This window comes from Hippopotamus amphibius, chromosome 1, assembly GCF_030028045.1.
Source record: "Hippopotamus amphibius kiboko isolate mHipAmp2 chromosome 1, mHipAmp2.hap2, whole genome shotgun sequence".
NCBI classification, from domain to species: Eukaryota; Metazoa; Chordata; class Mammalia; order Artiodactyla; family Hippopotamidae; genus Hippopotamus; species Hippopotamus amphibius.
Genome location: NC_080186.1, coordinates 145,214,143 through 145,235,332, shown reverse-complemented (window position 1 = coordinate 145,235,332; position 21,190 = coordinate 145,214,143). Strand labels below are relative to the sequence as shown.

Genomic DNA, 21,190 nt, shown 5'->3' with positions numbered 1-21,190 from the left:
AACCATGCTAATCTACCCTCACTTCCACAGAGAACAGCAGGCTGTATTCAGGGGTCTCAGCAACAGCTGTGCCTTCCAAACCAAGACTCTGTTCAGAAAGATGATCCGAATGTGAGCTATGTGTTTCAGCAGGATTTGGTGGGACTTTCCTACTCAAATGGCCCTTTGTGTGCTTCTCAAAGACAGAGTATTAACCTCACATGTGGCTAAAGCATGATGGATCACTTGGGATTTCTCGATTTACATTTGGCTGGTGGTCAGAACTGGACCATCAGAACGCCTGGATATCTGATGGACAGTGCCCAGCTTGTTCAGACTTGTTTGTGATGCAGTGGGTGGATCCTGGGGCTTTTTTGCTCCATCCAGGTTTGACAAGCTAAACAAAGCTGGAATATTACAAAGGTTGACTCTGGTGTTCCTCTCAAAGCAGCAGAATTCAGTGTCCTGAATCAGTAAGCTCTTTTATCAACTTTTTTTATATTTAGGATCTTTACCTACATCAGATCGACTCTGACCTCTGCTCATTTGTTGCAAGGTTGGTCCCACCAAAGAGAGCAGGCGCACAAGGCCTTTGCTCAAGTCATTTCTTCCAGCTCCTTGAAGTCACCTGCTTGGCCTTCTTGCTTTCTCAGTAAGATCCCTTGCAAATGTGAAATGCTTCTGCCTTCATCAGTGCCCTGGACTGATTGCCTGTTACAGGCTCGCACCATTATATGATAAAAGTTCAACAATCCCAGGTGGAAGTGGGGTTGGGAGTGCCCCTCCATTCTCCTACAAACCAGAGTGGAGAATGGGCTGCTTCATCTTCTGGTGAAGAACTGAGCCTTTAGAGATTCCAGAATAATTCAGATGTCTTGGTTCCCAATGAAAGCTGTTGGGGAGACTTAGGCTGCCCTGCTACACCGACTCCTACGAGGCCCAACAGCAAACAAATTATCACGTGGGAGGAGCTAGGCTAAGTACCTGTGGTGTCACAAGAAGTTATGAACCCGGAATCCCGGCATTATAAACCTAACACAGGATCCAAGGGAATGAGCACTCCTCTGGCCTGGCAGACACTTCACTCCACATGCTGAGTCTCCTCGCTCAGGGTGAAGAAGGTGTTGAGACTGAGATGTGGGGCAGAGGGCCGGAGAAGGAGGGAGGCCTGGGGTTGGGGTGGAGAGTGGCTGCATCTGCCATCATGGAGCCCTGGTTCTATGTGCAGCCTCTGCACTGCTCGCTGGCAGAGGCGACAGCGCATCAAAGAGAGAGTGACCTCAGGAGAATGGGACATCTTCTCACTTATCCTCAGACCCAAGCAGCCTCTGTGCTCTGGCCTTGCTCGGAGGAACCAAGAGAGCCTCTTAGAAAGTTTAACTCCACGGAAACTTTTACAAGTCATACTTTTTAAGCTCTGGCACTGAATTTACTTACAGGAATCTCTTCTAAAGAAAAGAATTTGTTGTGCTCTCAATGTTGGTAATCACAATACATGTCAGAAATAATTTAAATTCCAATAGAAAGGGATCAATTAAAGGCATTACGTTATATCTATACCAAGTAAACCATTAAAAGTTGTATTCTAGGTTAGTACTTCTTGGTAGAAGTACAATCCACCACCAAGAAGTGTTCTGATCAAACCTCTAGATCTAATCACCAATTGAGAGAAAATTCAGAGGGCAGAGAAACATGTTAAATGACAGCAAGGGAATGCAGTCAGGAAAATTCAGAATGTGAGTACGCTGCAAAACAAACCTAGTTTCTTCTTTGACAATAAAAAAAAAATAAAAGAAAAAAAAGAACAAATGGGAACATACAGAAAAAGAACTTAGGATATATCTGAACCAAATGCAATGGTTAGAACTTCCTTGCATCCTGACTCAACATACAATTGTAAAAAGAAAAAAAAAGTCATTTATGAGACAATTGGAAAAGTTGAATGCTGGATATTTGATATTAATGAATGATTACAATTTTAGTGTTTTCTTTTTGAGTCCCCATCTTTTAGAGGCACATACTAAAATGTTTATGGATAAAACGATATTCGCAATTTGCTTTTTAAAAATCCATGGGAGGTGAGGAGAGTAGGAAAGTATAGGATTGGTGATCATTGAATGTGAGTGATAGGTAGAAAAGGCTTATGACAGTATTTATGCTACTTGTATATAGTCTGAAATTTTTCATAATTAAAAATTTTTAGAAATCATGTTGTGGAGGAAATCTAATGTCATGGAAAAGTGTTTATGGCATATTACATTAAAAGAAGGAGGGAGTTGTACCTTAAAGTCCTATTATGATCTCATTTTTGTCACTGTGTATATGTGTGGAAAAGTCTACAAAAATATATGAAGCAAAATGACTGGTGATCTGATTAATTATGAATGACCGAACTACAACGATTTATAATTTTTTAGTGTGTTCACTGCTATAAATTTTTATAATCATTATTACTCTTACAAGCATAAAATAACAATGAATACATTTAAAATTAGAAAAAAGTACATGCATAATTATGTTTGCACAAAAAACATGGGAGGGTAGTTCTTCTAGGATTTGGGGCTTTCCTGTGTTTTCCTAATTCACTGAAAAGAGTAAAATTTATTATAAAAGGAAATTGAGAACAAAGGAATAATGGCTTCATTTGAGGGCATTGAAATGGTTTGATCACCAATTCCAGCCTGGGGTAGGGGGACATTTCCCACACCACCAGCAGGCAATTCTCCATGACACCAGCTGGGTATTCTACTGATACAATGTAGCTCAATTCTGACACCAACCCCCTGGAGATATGGTCAGATCCCACAGGTGAAGGACTCAGTCCTGCAAGACTGTTTCCACCGTACTTCAGATGCCAGTCATAAGCCCAGGTTACCACTGGTGTTTCTGACTGACCAGCTATACAATGAAGCTTCCCAATGACCCTCTCCTAGGGTTCAATCAACTTGCTAGAGTGGCTCACAGAACTCAGAGAAACATTTTACTTACTAGATTACTGGCTTATTATAAAAGCATATAAGTCAGGACCATCCAGATGAAGACGCATCAGGGCAAGGTATGGGGGAAAGGGCATGGAGCTTCCAACTTGGATGCTCTCAGAACCTCATACTTGGGAGATTTTTATGGAGGCTTCATCACATAGGCATGATAGATCAACTCCATTTTCAGCCCTTCTCCCTTCTCAAGAGAATGAGAGGTGGGGTTGAAAATTCCAAGCTTCTACTCATGGCTTGGTCTTTCTGGTGACCAGCCCTCATCCCAGAGTCATTCAGGAGCCCACCCAGAGTCACCTTATCAGAACAAAGACACTCCTATCACCCAGGAAACTACAAGGGTTTCAGGAGCCCTATGTCAGGATCAAAGACCAACTATCAGAACAGAAGATGTTCTTAGTGCTCTGATCGCTTTGGAAAGCTCTGTGCCAGAAACAAAGAACAAATCTATATTTATTGTTATAAATCTTAATATCACAGACAGTTTAAGAAAATGTTTGAGTACATCATAACTACCAATTTATGCACTATATCTCTGTACAAAGTTGAACTGTTTCCCGCTGGACCTGAGTTCTGCTCTTCCATGGAGGAGCTGTTTGCTGTGGAACAAGTCACTCGTTCTTCACTTGAGTCTCAGTTTCTTCCACTCACTTGGTGGGTGGCCTTGGATAAGTTACTTCACTTAAGTCCTCAGTTTTTTCATTGGTTAAATAAAGAAAACACCTATTTACAAGCTTGTTATGAAGACTGAGATAATCCCATAGAATACCAGATACAGTTGTACATAGTAGTGATCTTGGACAGGCAGCAGTGAACGATGGCTTGAAGCGAGATCTTAGATTCCTGCCCAGGAATCGAAGCTGGGTAGCCAGGATGAACACCAGGAATCCTAGCCACTGGACCAACAAGGGCTAGAGGTTAGAAGCAAATTTTCCCTGGTTCTTACCTCCACTGAAAAATGCATTTCTCAAGGAGGCAAAAACTGTAAAAACAAGTACAAAGCTTATTACAAGGGTGAGTCAAGAATTAACTGCACTCTGGTTATATTAAAACTTCTGTTGCCCACACTGTCTTATCAGCACTTTCTGTTGAAGGCTACTGTCTCCCCACTCACTGCTGTGCAGGTGTGAATGTGTTACATCAGTTCATTTGTAACTGCTGTGTGAGCAAAAATGGATGCCCCACTTGTGATTGCACGAAAGAAGAGCAGCGTGCAGTGATTCGTTTTTTGTGGTCTGAGAGTGTACCTGGTGCCGTTATTTATCAAGACTTTGTGTGCAGTATGGAGAAAGTGTTTTGTCGTGAAGAGGTGTGCATGAATGGCTAGAGAAGTTCAAGGAGGGTCGCACAAGTGTAAGCCATCAAGAAGGAGCTGGATTCCCTTTTTTTTTTTTTTTAGTATATTTTTCGTACTGAATATTTTTTTAAGCTCTTTATTGGAATATAATTGTTTTACACTATTGTGCCAGTTTTTTTCCATACACCAAAGTTTATCAGCTGTATTTATACATATATCCCATATGCCCCCCCTCCTGTGACTCCCTTCCACCCTCCCTATCCCAGCCCTGTAAGTCATCACCCATCATTGAGTTGATCTCCCTATGTTATGCGGCAACTTCCCCTACTCTCTCAGTTCGTCCCAGCTTCCCCTTCACCCCCTCAGCCACCCTGTGTCCTCAAGTTCGTTCTCTACATCTCCATCTTTATTCTTGCCCTGTCACTGGGTTCATCAGAACCATTTTTTTTAGATTCCATATATATGAGTTAGCATACGATATTTTTCTCTTTCTGGCTTACTTTGCTCTGTATGACAGTCTCTAGGTCCATCCACCTCACTACAAATAACTCAATTTCATTCCTTCTTATGGCTGAGTAATGTTCCATTGCATATTGGATTCACTTCTGATAAAGTGAAGACAGCAGTGCATTCATGGCTCTCAGCTCAGCCTAAAACATTTTTAATGAGGGAACCGGAAAGCTTGTTGACAGATGGAAAAAGCGTATTGAAAGGCAAGGAGATTGTGTCAAAAAATGATGTATTTGTCTTTTCTAAAAGTTAATTAAAATAAATTCTACAGCCAGAGTGCAGATAATTTTTGACTCACCCTCGTATTAGAGACACAGTACAACAAGTGGGGGAGTACACAGAGAAACAGTTTGTTTAGTTAGGAGAGAAGTAAGGCAGAGATGCACACCCAGAGAGAAAGGGTGTGGGCATCCCCCCTAATGAGGGGGAGCACAGTAAAGAGGCGGTTAAGTCATTTATACAGGGCAGTTCTCCCGGGTCTATTGACCTTTGGCCAATTATCTGGGTTTTTTTCCACACCTGACGTGTCCTAGGACCCTCCCCAACATGTGTGCGCAACTTTTTCCCAAGATGGATTCCAGCCCAGAGGCCTATGGGGTGGCCTTGGCATCACATATTATAGGGTGGTGCCCCCCTCCTTTTTGACCCCCAAGGAACCTTTCTGTGCATGTGCAATGTCTCCCTTGCCCCAAAGATGGAAAATATATGACCTCTTGATCTTTACTCAGATAGGGTTTAGCCCCTCTCTGTCCCTCCATGACTGTTATCTAAAAGTGTCCTTGAGAGACAAAGCCTGGCTATTTATTCCAGTTCCCATCCTCAAATATTCAAATTGTGGAGATCCAGGGGTTTTTGGGTTTTTTTTTTTGTTGTTTTTAAGTCCACTGGTAATTCTTACAGGCAGTCAATCATGGGAAGCAGTGCTTGTCAGGCAGCTTGTGAATTCCATTAGTCACTGGCTGAGAATACAGGGCTGTGTCTGCTAGTCTGTTGGCCGCCATATATTTATTTTTCTAGTCTCTAAGGTATTTGCCCTGGTTCGCCCTCAAGGAGCTTAGAATGTAGTGGGAGATAGAAATGAAGGTGTTGTGGGAATACAAATCAGCAACAACTAAGTCTTTGAAGGTTAGAGAAAACTTTCTGGAGGGGAAGAATTCTGAATGAGAATTTGGTCCAGCTGCATGTGGCAGAAAACACAAAATTATAGTGGATTAAACTAGTTAAAAATTTACTTTTCTCTCATATAAAAGCCTCTAGTCTGTGAGAGTGCTCATTCTGAAATCCCATCATTGAACTTTACTAGGACGAATTACTGAAACCAGTTCGGAAGCAACTGCAACCCTAATCCTTTCATATGATTAGTTGTGGCACATCTGCCTGAAGCAATATTATGCAGACATAAAAAGTCATCATTGGGCTTCCTAGGTTGCTCAGTGGTTAAGAACCCTCCTGCCAATGCAGGGGACACGGGTTCGATCCCTGCCTCAGGAAGATCCCACATGCCGTGGAGCAACTAAGCCCGTGTGCCACAACTGTTGAGCCTGCGCTTTAGAGCCCGTGAGCCACAACTACTGAGCCCATGTGCTGCAACTAATGAAGCCCATGCACCTAGAGCCCATGCTCCGCAACAAGAGAAGCCACAGCAATGAGGAGCCTGCACACCACAACGAAGAGTAGCCTCCACTCACTGCAACTAAAAGCCCGCACACAGCAAAAAAGACACAATACAGCCAATAAAATAAATTAATTTTTAAAAAGTCATCATTTATGAAGCTATAGAGTATGAAAAACAGCTCATGATAAAATATTTAGGAAATGCAAATTTGTATGTATCCAAAGTTGTGTATGTGTTGTGATTACAATTGTGTGAAAAATGTGTGTATATGGGCAAATACAGAAAGACCAGCATAAAATAAAAACAATTATTGGATGGATTACAGGTTTTTTCTTCTCTGAAAATTCCCTTTCGTGCAGTTATATTGTTTTCATAACAAAATTTTAAATGTCTTACAAACTTTACATGGTGTCAAAGGTAGGAGTGCTTAAGAATCACCTGAGGAGCTTATTAAAAATGCACATTCCCAGGCTCTAGCCAGAGAGTTTCTGATTCTGTAGATCTAGGGAATGGCTGCATTTTTAACAAGCATCCCAGATCATTTTGTTGCAAGCAGTGCACGGACCACATCTGAAGAACACCACCATAGCTAGTGTCTCAGACGCTTAAAAAAGTGTCTGAGAGTTGAAACATTCTGTGTGCCAAAACAGCCCAGCTCTGCATTGTCCTAAAGCCTCTGGCCAATAGTCCACTATCGTTGTTGGGGAAACAGTAAGAAAGTTTAAAACAAGGACTTTATATTCACAAAAATGCTTTCTTTCCCTGGTTTATAATGTGAAATATCACTAAAAGGTATGGCTTTGGTCATTTTTCTTTGTCTTCCAAGTACATTTGAAGTTGTGGGATAAAAGCATCCCAGGAACAAACAGTTATGTGTCTCCAGTTCTCTTATAGTGCTCATGCATCCTGTAATTTACCCTAAGTCTTTCTAATAGGCCCGACACAAGTTCAGCTGTAATCTGCCTTTGTGAGTGATGGTCATAGCACAATGTGCTAAGCATAGATCTGCATAGATCCAGATGATCTGACACTCACTGTATTCACTAGAGTGATCAGCTTATCTCAGTTTGCCCAGGAATTTCCCGGTTTTATCACTGGTCCTAGGTCCTGGGACCCCACCCCCACCCACCCCCAGTACTGGGCAACCAGAACTGTTGGTCACCCCACACCTTTCCGTCGCCTGTGACCCACGTAATTATGAGCAGCTTAAAAGAAAAGACCCTTTCCAGGAGGGGTTATCAGCCTCCACAGACAGTGTCCCAGGGAATACAGGCACAAATGTAGCTTTTGGAAGATCTTCCTTTGAAAAAGAATACGTAGAAAATACTTCCCTAAAATGGTTTCAGAGGAGCCAGGGATATAAAGGAACAGCAAATACTCCTCCTCCGCCATCTCCATCTCCCCCCTTTCCTGCAAGCATTCATCATTTAGTGAAAAGTTTACTAAGATTTGTGTGTGTAATAAATGGAATATTTATAAATGGAATGGAATATCTGAGAAGTGGAGTATTTCCTGCCATATCAATAAACAAATGATGTCACAGTCCTCTATGGGAGCTGTGGTAACTCAGGGCTGAAAAGAATGCCTGCCATCTAGCAGCTTTCAGACTGCAGCTACTCTCTGTGGTGAGCCCTGAGGAAACTCAGTATGTGTCAGGATACTGGCTGAGATATCTGAGGTGCACATCAAAGGAACGATTTCAGTGAGCCCAGACTCTTGCATCTTCCCACATATAGAATAGCGCTAAATTCCTTAACTTGAGATATCTGATTTCCTTTAATTAACAATAATCTCTTGACTGCCTGTCCTTTGTTACAAAACTTCCATATATTCTGGCTCCTTCCCTCGCCTCCTCAGAGCAGTTCTTGAAATGCTGTCTCCTGGGCTACAATCCTCATTTTGCCCCCCCAAAAATGTAACTCACAACTCTCACGTACTGCATATATATATTTTTAACTCAGCAAGTGTTACCCATCAGAAAGGAGACATAGGATTGGGTCAGGCAGTTAAAATGAAGAAGGTAGAGATAAAGAGTAAATCTGTCTAGAGGATGTGGAATTTTTCATCAAGTAGAATTAGAAAGTAACTAACCCCTTCTAAAAAAAAGAACTCTCTTACAATGTTGGTGGGAATGAAAATTGATACAGTCACTATGGAAAACAATATGGAGGTTCCTTAAAAAACTAAAAATATTAACTACAATATGACCCAGCAATCCCACTAATGGGCATACACCCAGGGAAAACCATAACTCAAAAAGGCACATGCACCCCAATGTTCATAGCAGCACGATTTAAAATAGCCAAGACATGGAAGTAACCTAAATGTCCATCAAGAGAGGAATGCATAAAGAACATGTGGTACATATATGTGGTAGAATACTACTCAGCCATAAAAAGGAACAAAACTGGGTCCTTTATAGAGATGTGGATGCACCTACAGAGTGTCATCATACAGAGTGAATTAAGTCAGAAAGAAAAAAATTGTATATTAATGCATATATGTGGAATCTAGAAAAATGGTACAGATGACCTTTTTGCAAAGAAGAAACAGAGACACAGATGTAGAGAACAAATGTATGGATACCAAGGGGGAAGAGGTGGGGTGGGAGGAATTGGGAGACTGGGACTGACACATATACACTCGATACTATGTATAAAATAGACAACTGATGGGAACATACTGTATAGCACAGGGAACTCTACTTAATGCACTGTGGTGTCCTAAATGGGAGGGACATCCAAAAAGGAGGGGATATATGTGTATGGCTGATTCATTTTGTTGTGCAATAGAAGACAACATTATAAAGCAACTACACTCCAATAAAAATTAGTTTAAAGAAAAGAAAAAGAAACTCACTCCTTCCACACTTGTTTTCAGAAAAGTAGTTTTATCATGAAGCTCTGGAATTTCTCTAAAATCCTAAACACTTAAGATGATTCAGAAAGCTAGAAAAGGATGTTTCTCAGCAGAGTCTGTTCTAACATGTAGGATAGCTTTTTCTGAATTATGCTGCTCACATTAACATTACACTATTTTAAAATACTGCTAGTAGCACATAGAATCCCCAGAATTTCATTTTGAAATGAACTCCAAACTAGAACTTTCAAAAGTAGCCTGTATTTGTGGCTCAGGAATAATCCTTCTGACAGCTGGTTTTCACTATGAAAAATATATAGGAATTTAGCATATTTGCCCACTTGAATTCTTGGGTGCAATATCAACTTTCATTAAAAAGCCAGTTTAGTGGACAATCAAAATTTATAACAACTGTAAGATTCAGTTCTTCAATCTTTTAAGACCATCAGATACTTAATGCAGAAAACAGTTTAATTAGCCACCACCTTCTTTCAGTAAAGGATTTAAGGATTTTTCTGATCAATGCGAAAAACCATATGTGAAGCCAACCATTGAAAACTGAAGCAACCAGCTATAAGTAGCATTTTCCAGAGTGGATTCTGTTAGTAGACATTATGCTAAAACAAAAAAAGGATACTCAAGCTAAGGTAGGTGAGCACTGAGATAAACAGAGATCAACGTGTTTCTTCACAAGATTTTTGAGAAGTTTTACAAAGACAATGGGCATTGATACTCTCCAAGGTGGGACATGGAATATATTGACATTTTCCCAAATTATTTGCCCCAATATTGTCAGAATATCTAAAAGGCTTGGGTTCCAACTTACACTCTTAGAGAAAGACTGCGCTTGACTTTCTAAATTTGATAATTCAGCTACTTGAAAGTTGGGACTAAATCTATTTTCAGACTCTTTGTAGTGAAAGAATTTTTATTTGCAAAGAGGAAGGGCAGATTTGTCCAAAGCACAAAACAGTCTGAGTGACATTCAACACACTTTTAAAGGAAGTTATTCTTATTACAAATATGGTTACCTCCAATTTATACTAAGAACAGACAAGGCACTGAAACTTATTAGGAAGTGCTTGTGGTTTCATTCTTAGAGAATTTCACTTTGATGACTTGAAGCAAATGAATTCATTCCAATAGGGCAGGGCTTTTTTAGTCTATAGGTTTCTAGTCAGAGCTAACAGCAGTTTGAAGAGCTATAAATTTATAGCTAGGCATGCTTAACTGCTATTGGATATTGGTTCACCCAAGACATACCCATATTTCCCAGCCCAAATTATCTTGTGGATCTGTAAATAATCTAAACTGACTTCTGATCCCAGCATTAAGGAAGAGAAGGAAGAAGACTGAAAGAATTGCCCTGACTCAATAGCCATTAAAATGAATATTGGGGAAGGAATTTGCAGTGTAGGACTATCCTGAAGACAGTCAGGAAACACTGAACTACGCTCTATATTATTCCACTGCCTTACAAAGGGATTCCCCCAACCAATCTGTCTATAAGAACAAGGTTTGTTGGAGATACTGCGTCACACCTCTCAGAATGGTTATCACCAAAAAGTCTACAAATAACAAATGTTGGTGCAGATGTGGAGAAAAGGGAACCCTAGTACACTGTTGTTAGAAATGTAAACTGGTGAAGCCACTATAGTACACAGGTTGCTCAAAAAACTAAAAATAGAGCCACCATATGATCCAGCAATTCCACTCCTGGGTATATATCCAAAAAGAATGAAAACATTAATTTGAAAAGATAAATGCATCCCAGTGTCCACAGCAGCACTATTTACAATAACCAAGATATGGAAACAACCAAAGTGTTCACCAATAGATGAATGGATAAAGAAGATACACACACACACAATGGAATATTACTCAACCATAAAAACAATGAAATTTTGCCATTTGCAAAAACATGGATGGAGCTAGAGGGTATTATACGTTTTTGTTTTTGTTTATTTTTTGGCCATACCATGCAGCAATGTGGGATCTTAGTTCCCCAACCCAGAGGAATTGAATCCATGCAGCCTGCAGTGGAAGCGCAGATTCCTAACCACTGAACCACCAGGGAATTCCCTATTGTGCTTAATGAAATACGTCAGACAGAGAAAGGCAAATACTGTATTTTTTCACTTACATAGGAATCTAATAAAACAAAACAAATGACTATAGCAAAACAGACTCACGGATATAAAGAACAAACTACCAGTGAGGAGAGGGAATGGGGGCGGAGGGCCGGATGGCAAAATAGGGATAGGGGATTAAGAGGTACAAACTACTATGTATAAAATAAGCTACAGGGATATAGTGTACAGCACAGAGAATATAGCCAGTATTTATAATAACTTTAAATGCAGTGTAATCTATAAAAACATTGAATCACTATGTTGTACACCTGAAAACTGATATAATATTGTAAATAAGCTATACTTCAATTAAAAAAAATAAGGTCTATGATCAAAATCCAGTTTAGTCACTAAGGTGTTGTTAAAATGAGATGGGATAAAATGGCTCAAAGTATCACATCAAATGTGCTGTAGTCCTGATGTGAAGTTACGTGTTTGCTCTCTACCAAGAAATTCAAGTTTTGGTCTTTAACCACATTCAAATGATATTGCACAGAGTAATAATGAATATAAAATATGAAAAGAAAAATTTCATTGCTAAGAGGAAATGTTACATACAATTAAGTATATGGTTGATGAAATGTATTACAGTAACAGCCTTTGCTTAAAGAACAAATACGGGTTTAGTAAAGGAAGAAGCTGGAAGCTTAGAACAGGTTTCCATACACAATTTCCAAGCAGTTTTAAGTAAAAGATTTCAACTTACATAAATTATACAGATCACTGGGGAAAAGTGTATTGGCTCATGGCTATTTCTGATCATCAATTCACTTCGTGTCCTGTAGATCTCTCTCACCCTGATCCCAACTCTGGTGGTTCTGATCCTGTGCTAATATGATTCTCTCCATCCATAAGTGGGCATTTACCAAGAGGCCACATCGCAAATAGGATTTTTTTGCTCATTGTGAATTAAACAAACTCCATGTGCTGTTAAATGAACCCCATGGCTTTAAAGACAGCTGCTTGAACCCAATCTGGAAGAGCTCTTCCATTTAGGGGCGTGCTTAAGTCATAGGTACACACCTGTAAAGAGTTTGGAAATGGCATCAGAATATGTGCACACCATCTTTGTTGATACATTTCCAAGTAAGCTAACAGCATCTGTACAATTCTAGAGACTATTAAGTAAAAATAACTATCTGCATGTGGTATGGAAACCATTCTCATTTGAACAATACTCGTTTTGCTTATTTCTATCCCCAAACAGAAAACATTCAAAAAGAACAATTTTCTCTGTTTATTTAAGTATAACAAAAATAGAACAATGTATACCAAATGGAAAAAGATATCCAAAAAAGATGATGAAAATGTTTAGGAAAAGAAATGACTAATTTAGCTGAAGGAATTACTCAGGTTCCGTTAAAACAGATTTGCAACTTATAATTGGTTATCAGTGTACATTAAATTTAGTAACTGAGTCCCAATTTACTACTAAAAGTCATCCAAATATTTGCAAAATGTTACATAAAACTGAAACAATCCATAAGTATTACATAAACACCAAACCAAAAAATCATGCAAAGAAAAATAAATGTATCCTGAGACAAAATACAAATCACACTTGTCATGCCAGATTATATATCCCCTTTCCCCTCACATATAATTGTGAGGATTCTGTATTTTTCACATTCCAAGATAAAGTAATGATAATATATGCTGATGCAAATTTCAGCCATAAAAATAAACTACTTCGTATCTCAAACATTCCTACGATGAAATATCAGGATTCCAACCTCACTAATCAAAACTTTTTGAAGGCATAAATTGCATTTGGTTTTGACTCCTCAAATCATGACTGAAATCTCTCAGCAAAGCATTCCAGGCTTTTTTTTCTCACACCCAGTGACCCAGAATATATTTTAAGAAATGTTTATTTTCTGTGCATATTTGTTTTAAAATTATAAATTCCTGAGCACTTTTTCTTCTTCCTCCTCATCACTGTCAGTGACATTGACTTGCTGGATGCTAGAGGGAGTTGATGTTGGGGCTGTGAAGACGTTCTCCAAGGCTCCAATGTCCAGCTGAGGCATGGGATTTAAGTATTCTTCCCCACTGTGGCTATGACTGTTATAGTAAGAGGTCCCATCCATGCTCTCACAACTCCGAGAATCTTCGCTGTGAGCACGTTCGTCTGGGTAGTCTCTAAAAGGGTAGTCTCTATTTAAAGCTGAAAACATAGCCTCATGTTTTTGGTATCTGTCTTCATAATAACCAAGGCATTCTGGCATTGAACTTGGAAAATTTCCATAGCCAAAGGGAGGTCGACTATAAGGGCACGTGCTGTAGCAGAAAGACAAAAAAGGAATTAGATCATATCTTGCCCACATGTTGCCTTATATACAGACTAATTGAGCAAGTATAACAGAACCCTCTTTGGGGCCTAGAGAGCTCCCAAGATAACTTTCTGCAACCACTTCATGTATTCATCCACATGTTGCCTAGTCCTAACATAAAAAAATTGGGCAAAGTAAGCTTATAACTATTATCTGTTATCAGCTTCAGGTTTCTTATCTTTTGGCAGCCTTGATAAAGAAAAATTACTTATCTGGGTCTTTCTCTCAAGATGCGTTACACCATGTAAGGTTTTAGTTTTTTTTTTTTTTTTTTGGCACACGGGCTTAGTTGCTCCGCGGCATGTGGGATCTTCCTGGAGCTGGGATCGAACCCGTGACCTCTGCATTGGCAGGCGGATTCTTAACCACTGCACCACCTAGGAAGCCCCCCATGTAAGGTTTTAGAAACCCACACACCTGTTGTGGTATGCTAAATATTGACCCTTAGTAGGCATTGTAACAATTGTTCTTACTAGTATTTGAAACAATTTATGAGGGTGGGGGAGGAGAATGTATAACTGGGTTGAAATCAAGAGCTCTTGGGGGTGGGGGGAGGGCACCCAGAGGATAACAATTTTTAAATTCATGTTCAATAATGAATTATATTAAAGGCACTCAATACCAGAAAGATTTAGTACTGATATTAAACTGTGGTCTTTAGAGATCTTTAATAAAAAAATTGGGGGGTTGGGAATGTGAAGAATTGAAAAGATTACTTTGCTGTTTTACAAACTAATGGTTTTTCTTTTAAGGCAAGTCTAAAAATTCTGCCAATCGAACCCATTTGTCAACTTTTTTAAAAAAAGTATTACTCTACCTTTCAAAGGCACAGAACAGGAATCATAGGAAGAGATATATAGAAAAGTCCAACCAAAAGTTGCCTGGACTCATGGACTCCATCTAGTGACAGATAATATAAGCATAATAACCATGCTTATTAGCAAAACCCAAGACAAGTTGGGTGTTTCATTTCACACTCCCACATTTTTTTTAAAAGGTCAACGTTGTTTCCTTCCCTTTAAAAATGTAAGTATGATTGACATAATAGGCTATCATCTCAAATTCTTTGGAAATATAGGGTTTCTTCAGTGGTTGGTTTCCTACCCCCAAATCTCCAAGTGCTAGGGACCTTGCCCATGTTCAATACCACAAATATGAGGCATAGTCTTTGAAACATTTCGGGTTTCCATTGCTACTGCCACATCCTCGTTCAGGCATTTTTTTCAGGCATTTTTAATACATACATCCTGAATGCATTGTACTTGCAGCTACTATGACTTTGCTCCATAGTTCTTCCACCTTTAGGTCTCTCCATCCACTGGATTCCACAAATACTTCAAGGGGGTGCTCAAATCTACTTCCTCCACAAAGCCTTCTTCTCTTCAGCTAGAAACAATTCACCTACTAACTATTCTTTCAGGACTCAGTGTAGGCAAGATATCACACAAAGTTTGGTGGAGAACTGAATTTAAAAAATCTAAAATCCAGGTAGGATATACTCAATATGTGCTAAAGTGTGCTATAATGCAAACATCACATGGCTATATTGGTGCAGTAAAAACAAGTTAGTGTTATAGCTGGAAAACAAAGGATCAATAAAGACAAGAATAAGCCTAAAAGGTTACATGGATGAAAGTGAATAACTACAGAAGCATCATGGTGTAACGGGAAAAGCAATTCTGAGGGGTGTGTAGTGATATCACAATGTTGTTTAAATTTGCAATTCCCTAATGATAATGGAAAATGCAGATCTTTTCATATGCTTAATTGTCATCTGTATATGTTCTCTGGTGAGGTATCTGATCAGATCTTTTGTCCATTTTTTATTGGGTTGTTCATTTTCTTATTGAATTATCAGAGTTCTTTTTATAAACAGTCCTTTATCAGATACGTCTTCCAAAATATTTTCTCCTAGTCTGTGGCTTTTCTCCTCATTCTCTTCATAGCACATTTTTTTGATATGAAGTAGCTTTGTAGAAAGTTTGTAGTCAAGAATTATGAGTCCTCCAACTTTGTTTTCATTTTTCAAGATTTTTTAACTATTCTAGGTCACTTACAATTCCATACAAACTTTAGGATCACCTTTTCCATTTCTGTGAAAAACCCACTGGGATTTTGAAAAGGACTGTATTGATTTCGTAAACCCCTTTGGAAAGTATTGCCATCTTAATAATAAGTCTGCCAATGCATATACACGAATACCTTTCTATTTATTTTGATATTCTTTAATTTACTTCAGCAATGTTTTACACTTTTCAGTTTACAGGTTTTGCACCTCCTTGGTTAGATTTATTCCTAAGTATTTTACTCTTTTTGATGCTATTGTAAAAATAATTGAATTACCAATTTCCTTTTTGGATTGCTTATTGCTAGTATACAGAAATACAAGTAACTTTTGTATATTGATCTTATACCCTGCAACTTTGCTGAATTCATTCATTCACTCTAATAAATTTTTGTGGATTCTTTAGGATTTTCTATATATAGGATTTTCCATCTATAGGATCATGTGTGCAAAGAGGTAATTTTACTTCTTTTCCATTTTGGATATCTTTTCTTTTTTTCTTGTCTAATTGCCCTGGCTGCACTTCTAGTACAATGTTGAACAGCAGTGGTGAAAGCAGACATCCTTGTCTTCTTCCCAGTCTCAGGGGGAAAGCTTTTGGTCCTTTATCATTGAGTATGATGTTAACTGTCAGTTTTTGATAAATGTCTTTTATCGTGTAGAGGAAGTTCCCTTCTATTCCTAGTTTGATGAGTAAGTTTTCAAATCAGGAATTGATTTTTATCATGAAAAGGTGTTGGATTTTATCAAATGCTTTTTCAGCATCAATTGAAATGATCAGGTGGTTTTTTTGCTTCATTCTTTTAATGAAATGTATTATACTCATTCATTTCCTGATGTTGAACCACACTTACAATTCCTGTGGTAAATCCCACGTGGTCTTGGTATATATTCCAGATTCACTTTGCTAGTATTTTGTTGATTTTGTAATTTTCTTTCTTGTGATATCTTTTCCTGGCTTTGGAAATAGAGTAATGCTGGCCTTAGAATCGTTTCCTCATATATTCTAGAAGAATGTGAGAAGGATTAGTGTTAATTCTTCTTTAAAATTTGGTAGAATTCACCAGTGAAGCTATCTAGTCCAGGGCTTTTCCTTGTCAGGAGGTTTTTAATTACTGATTCAATCTCTTGATATACATCTGTTCAGATTTCCTATTTCTTCTTGAGGGAGTTTTGGTAGTTCATGTATTTGCCCATCTCATCTAGGTTATCTAACTTGTTGGTGTACAATTATTCATTGTTATTACCCTATAACCATCTTTCTTTCTATGCGGTCAGAGTAATGCACTCACTTTCATATCTGATTTCAGTAATTTATGTCTTCTCTCTTAGCTTACCTATAAAAGTTTGTCAATTTTGTTGATCTCTTCAAAAAGCCAACTTCTGTTTACTTTCTTTTCTCTGTTTCATTAAACTCTCTATTGTTTTTCTATTCTTTATTTCATTTATTGCTAATCTTTATTATTTCTTTCCTTCTCCTAGCTTTGGGTTTTATTTGCTCTTCTTTTTCTAGTTCCTTAAGGCGTAAAGTTAAATTGTTAATTTGAGATCTTTCTTTTTAAATGCAGGCCAGTGAAGCTATGAATTCTTCTATCATCATTGCTCCGGCTATATAATTCCTTAAGTTTTGGTATGTTGTGTTTTCATTTTCATTCATCTCAAAGTATTTTCTAATTTTTGTTATGATGTCTTATTTGACCTATTGGTTGTTTAAGAGTGTGTTGTTTAATTTCCAATATTTGTGAATTTTCCAGTTTTTCTTTCTGTTATTGTTGACTAGTTTCATTCCATCATGGTTAGAGAAGTAACTTTGTATGATTTCAATCTTTTAAAAATTTCTGAGACTTGTTTTGTGATCTAACAGATGGTCTTATCCTACAAAATATACCATTTTCACTTGAGAAGAATCTGTACTCTGTTGTTGGGTAGAGACCATATATGTCTGCTAGATCTAGTTGGTTTAAAGCATCACACAGTCTTCTATGTCATTTTTGATCTTCATCATTTTTGGGTGGATGATTTCCATTCATTAAAATATTCACAGCTAACATCACACTCAATGGTTAAAAGTTTAAAGTTTTTCCTCAAAGATCAGGAACAAAACAAGGATGCCCACTCTTGCCACTTTTATTCAACACAGTACTGGAAGCCCTAGCCAGAGCAATTAGACAAGTAAAAGAAATACAAGGCATCCAAATTGTAAAGGAAGAAGCAAAGCTGTCTCTACTTGCAAATGACACAATAATATATTTAGGAAAACCTAAAAACTTAACCAAAAGAAAATCTGTTAGAATTAATCAATGAACTCAGTAAAGTTGCAGGATACAAAATCAATATGCAAAATCAGTTCCATTTTTATACACTAACAACAAACCATAAGAAAAAGAAATTAAGAAAAACAATCCCATATATAATTGCATCAAAAAGAATAAAATACCTAGGAATAAATTTAACCAAGGAGGTGAAAGACTCATACACTGAAAACTATAAGACATTGATTTAAAAAACTGAAGAAAACACAAATAAGTGGAAAGATATTCTGTGCTCATAGATTAGAAGAAATAATACCGTTAAAATGTTCATACTACACAAAGAAACCTACAGATTCAATGAAATACCTATCAAAATCCAACAGCCTTTTTCACAGAAATAGAACAAATAGTCCAATTTTTTTTGTGGAAATGCAAAAGACAGTGAATAGTCAAAGCAATCTTGAGAAAGAAGAACAAAGATGCAGGCATTATACTCTCTGATTTCAAGCTATGTTACAAAACTATAATAACCAAAACAGTATGGTATTGGCTTAAAAACAGACACATAGATCAATGAAACAGAAAAGAAAGCTATAAATAAACCCAGGCACATGTGGCTAATTAATTCATGGCTATTAACTAACAAAATAGACAATGGGGAAAAGATAGTAGCTTCAATAAATGGTGTTGGAAAAACTGAACAGCTATATGCAAAAGGATGAAACTGGACCTCTATCTCATATCATACACAAAAATCAAGTCAAAATGGATTAAAGACTTAAATATAAGACCTAGAGCCTTAAAACTCCTAGAAGAGAACATAGGCAATAAGCTCCTTGACATCTGAATTGACAATTTTTTTGGATGTGATACCAAAAGCAAAGGAAACAAAAGCAAAAATAAACCAGTGGGACTACATCAAACTGAAAAGCTTCTGTACTGTAAAGAAAACCATCAATAAAATGAAAATGCAGCCTACCGAATAGGAGAAAATATTTGCAAATCCTACATGTGATAAAAGATTAATATCCAAAATATATAAAGAATTCATATAACTCATTAGCAAAAAAAATCTGATTTAAAAATGGGTAGAGGGGGACTTCCTAGGTGGCACAGTAGGTAAGAATCTGCCTGCCAATGTGGGGGACACGGGTTTGATCCCTGCTCCAGGAGGATACCACATGCCACGGAGCGACTGGGCCTGTGTGCCACAACTATTGAGCCTGCGCTCTAGAGCCCGTGAGCCACAACTACTGAGCCCATGTGCCACAACTGCTGAAGCTCATGCACCTAGAGCCCGTGCTCTGTGACAGGAGAAGCCACCGCAATGGGAGGCCCACGTGCCACAATGAAGAGTAGCCCCCACTCGCTGCAACTGGAGAAAGCCCATGTGCAGCAATGAAGACCCAGCACAGCCAATAAAATTAATTAATTAATTAATTAATTTAAAAAAAATGGGCAGAGGATCTAAAAAGACATTTTTTTTCCCAAAGAAGACATACAGATAGCCAACAGGTACATGAAAACAATGTCACAATTATCAGGGAAATACAAATTAAAACCACAATGATAGCAGGAAATGCTGCCATTTGCAACAACATGGATGGACCTTGAGGACATTATGCTAAGTGAAATAAGTCAGAGAAAGACAAATACCATACGGTCTCACTTACATGAGGAAACTTAAAAACAAACAAACAAAAACCAAAAAAAAAAACCACCCAACTCATAGATACAGAGAACATTTTGGTGGTTGCCAGAGACTGGGAGTGAGAGGTGAGTAAAATGGATAAAAGTGGTCAAAATATATAAACTTCTTATTTATAAAGTCCTCAGGATGTAGTATATAGCATAGTGACTATAGTTAATTATACTGTATTGTATTTATGACAATTTCTAAGATTAAATCTTAAAAGTTCTCATCACGAGAAAAAAAAATTTGTTGTACACCGGAAACTAATATGATATTATATGTCAATTATATCTCAGAAAAAATAAATAAAATAGTGAAGTCTTCAATAATTATTGCATAACTGTGTATTTATCCATTCAAATCTGTCAATTTTTGCTTCATATATTTTGAGATACTATTGTTATATATGTATGTGATTATAATTGCTATATCTTCTTAATGTTTTAAAATAAATATGTGGGAGATCCCTGGTGGCCTCATGGTTAAGATTCCAGGCTTTCACTGCTGTGGCCTGAGTTCAACACCTGGTTGGGGAACTGAGATCCTGCAAGCTGTGCAGTGCAGCCAAATAAATAAATAAATAAAAATAAGTAAATTAATTAGTTAAATATGTAACATCTATGTCTCTTGTAACAATTTTTGACATAAAGTCTATTTTGTTAAATATTATTATAGCCACCTCAGCTCTCTTTTGGTTACTATTTGCATGGAATACCTGTTTCCATTTTTTTACTTTCAATCTATTTGTGTCATTGGATCTAAAGTGAGCCTCTTGTGGGAATTCCCTGGTGGTCCAGTGGTTAGGACTCTGCACTTCCACTGCAGGAGCTGCAGGCTCAATCCCTGGTCAGGGAATAAGATCCCTGTAAGCCACATGACATGGCCAAAAAAAAAAAAAATTTAAAATTTGCTCAGTGAATACAATGTTTATTTTTAAAAATAAAGTCTCTTGCAAATAAGATTTATTTTGATTATTTTTTAAGTTCATTCTGCCAATCTACCTTTTAATTAGAGAGTTTAATCCATTTAAAGGGATTACTGATAAGGAAATACCTACTTTTTTTTTTTTGGCTGTACCACGTGGCACTTGGGATCTTAGTTCCCCTACCTGGGGTGCAGGGGTGCAGTGGAAGCACGGAGTCCTAACCACTGGACTGTCAGGGAATTCCCTTGAATATTTTTAAGTTATTTTCTGAAGTGATTACCATGGGGATTACAACTGACATCCTAAATTTATAACAATCTAGTTTGAATTGATACTAAGTTACCTTCATTAGCATATCAAAATTCTGCTTGTATACAGTGCCACCCCTTTTATATTGCCATGTCCTAAATTACATATTAATACATTTTATATCTATTAACATAGATTTTATAATAGATGTTCTATGTATTTGCCTTTTAAATCATATAGAAAAAAGTTACTAATCAAAAATACCATAATACTTGGCTTTTAAAAACA

General features: G+C 37.7%; 1 protein-coding gene across 2 annotated transcripts in view; it reads right to left on the bottom strand.

The window, feature by feature from the left end:
* Nucleotides 1–13,119: 13,119 nt before the first annotated feature.
* Nucleotides 13,120–21,190, bottom strand: part of SOX30 (SRY-box transcription factor 30) — a 33,142-nt gene continuing 25,071 nt past the window's right edge. The window contains exon 5 of one of the 2 annotated variants that reach the window (XM_057702137.1): nucleotides 13,120–13,665. In XM_057702137.1, the coding sequence (XP_057558120.1) occupies nucleotides 13,284–13,665 (382 nt within the window). In that variant the 3' untranslated portion in view covers nucleotides 13,120–13,283. The remainder of the gene's footprint in view (nucleotides 13,666–21,190) is intronic. The other variant, XM_057702144.1, reaches the window with a different exon arrangement.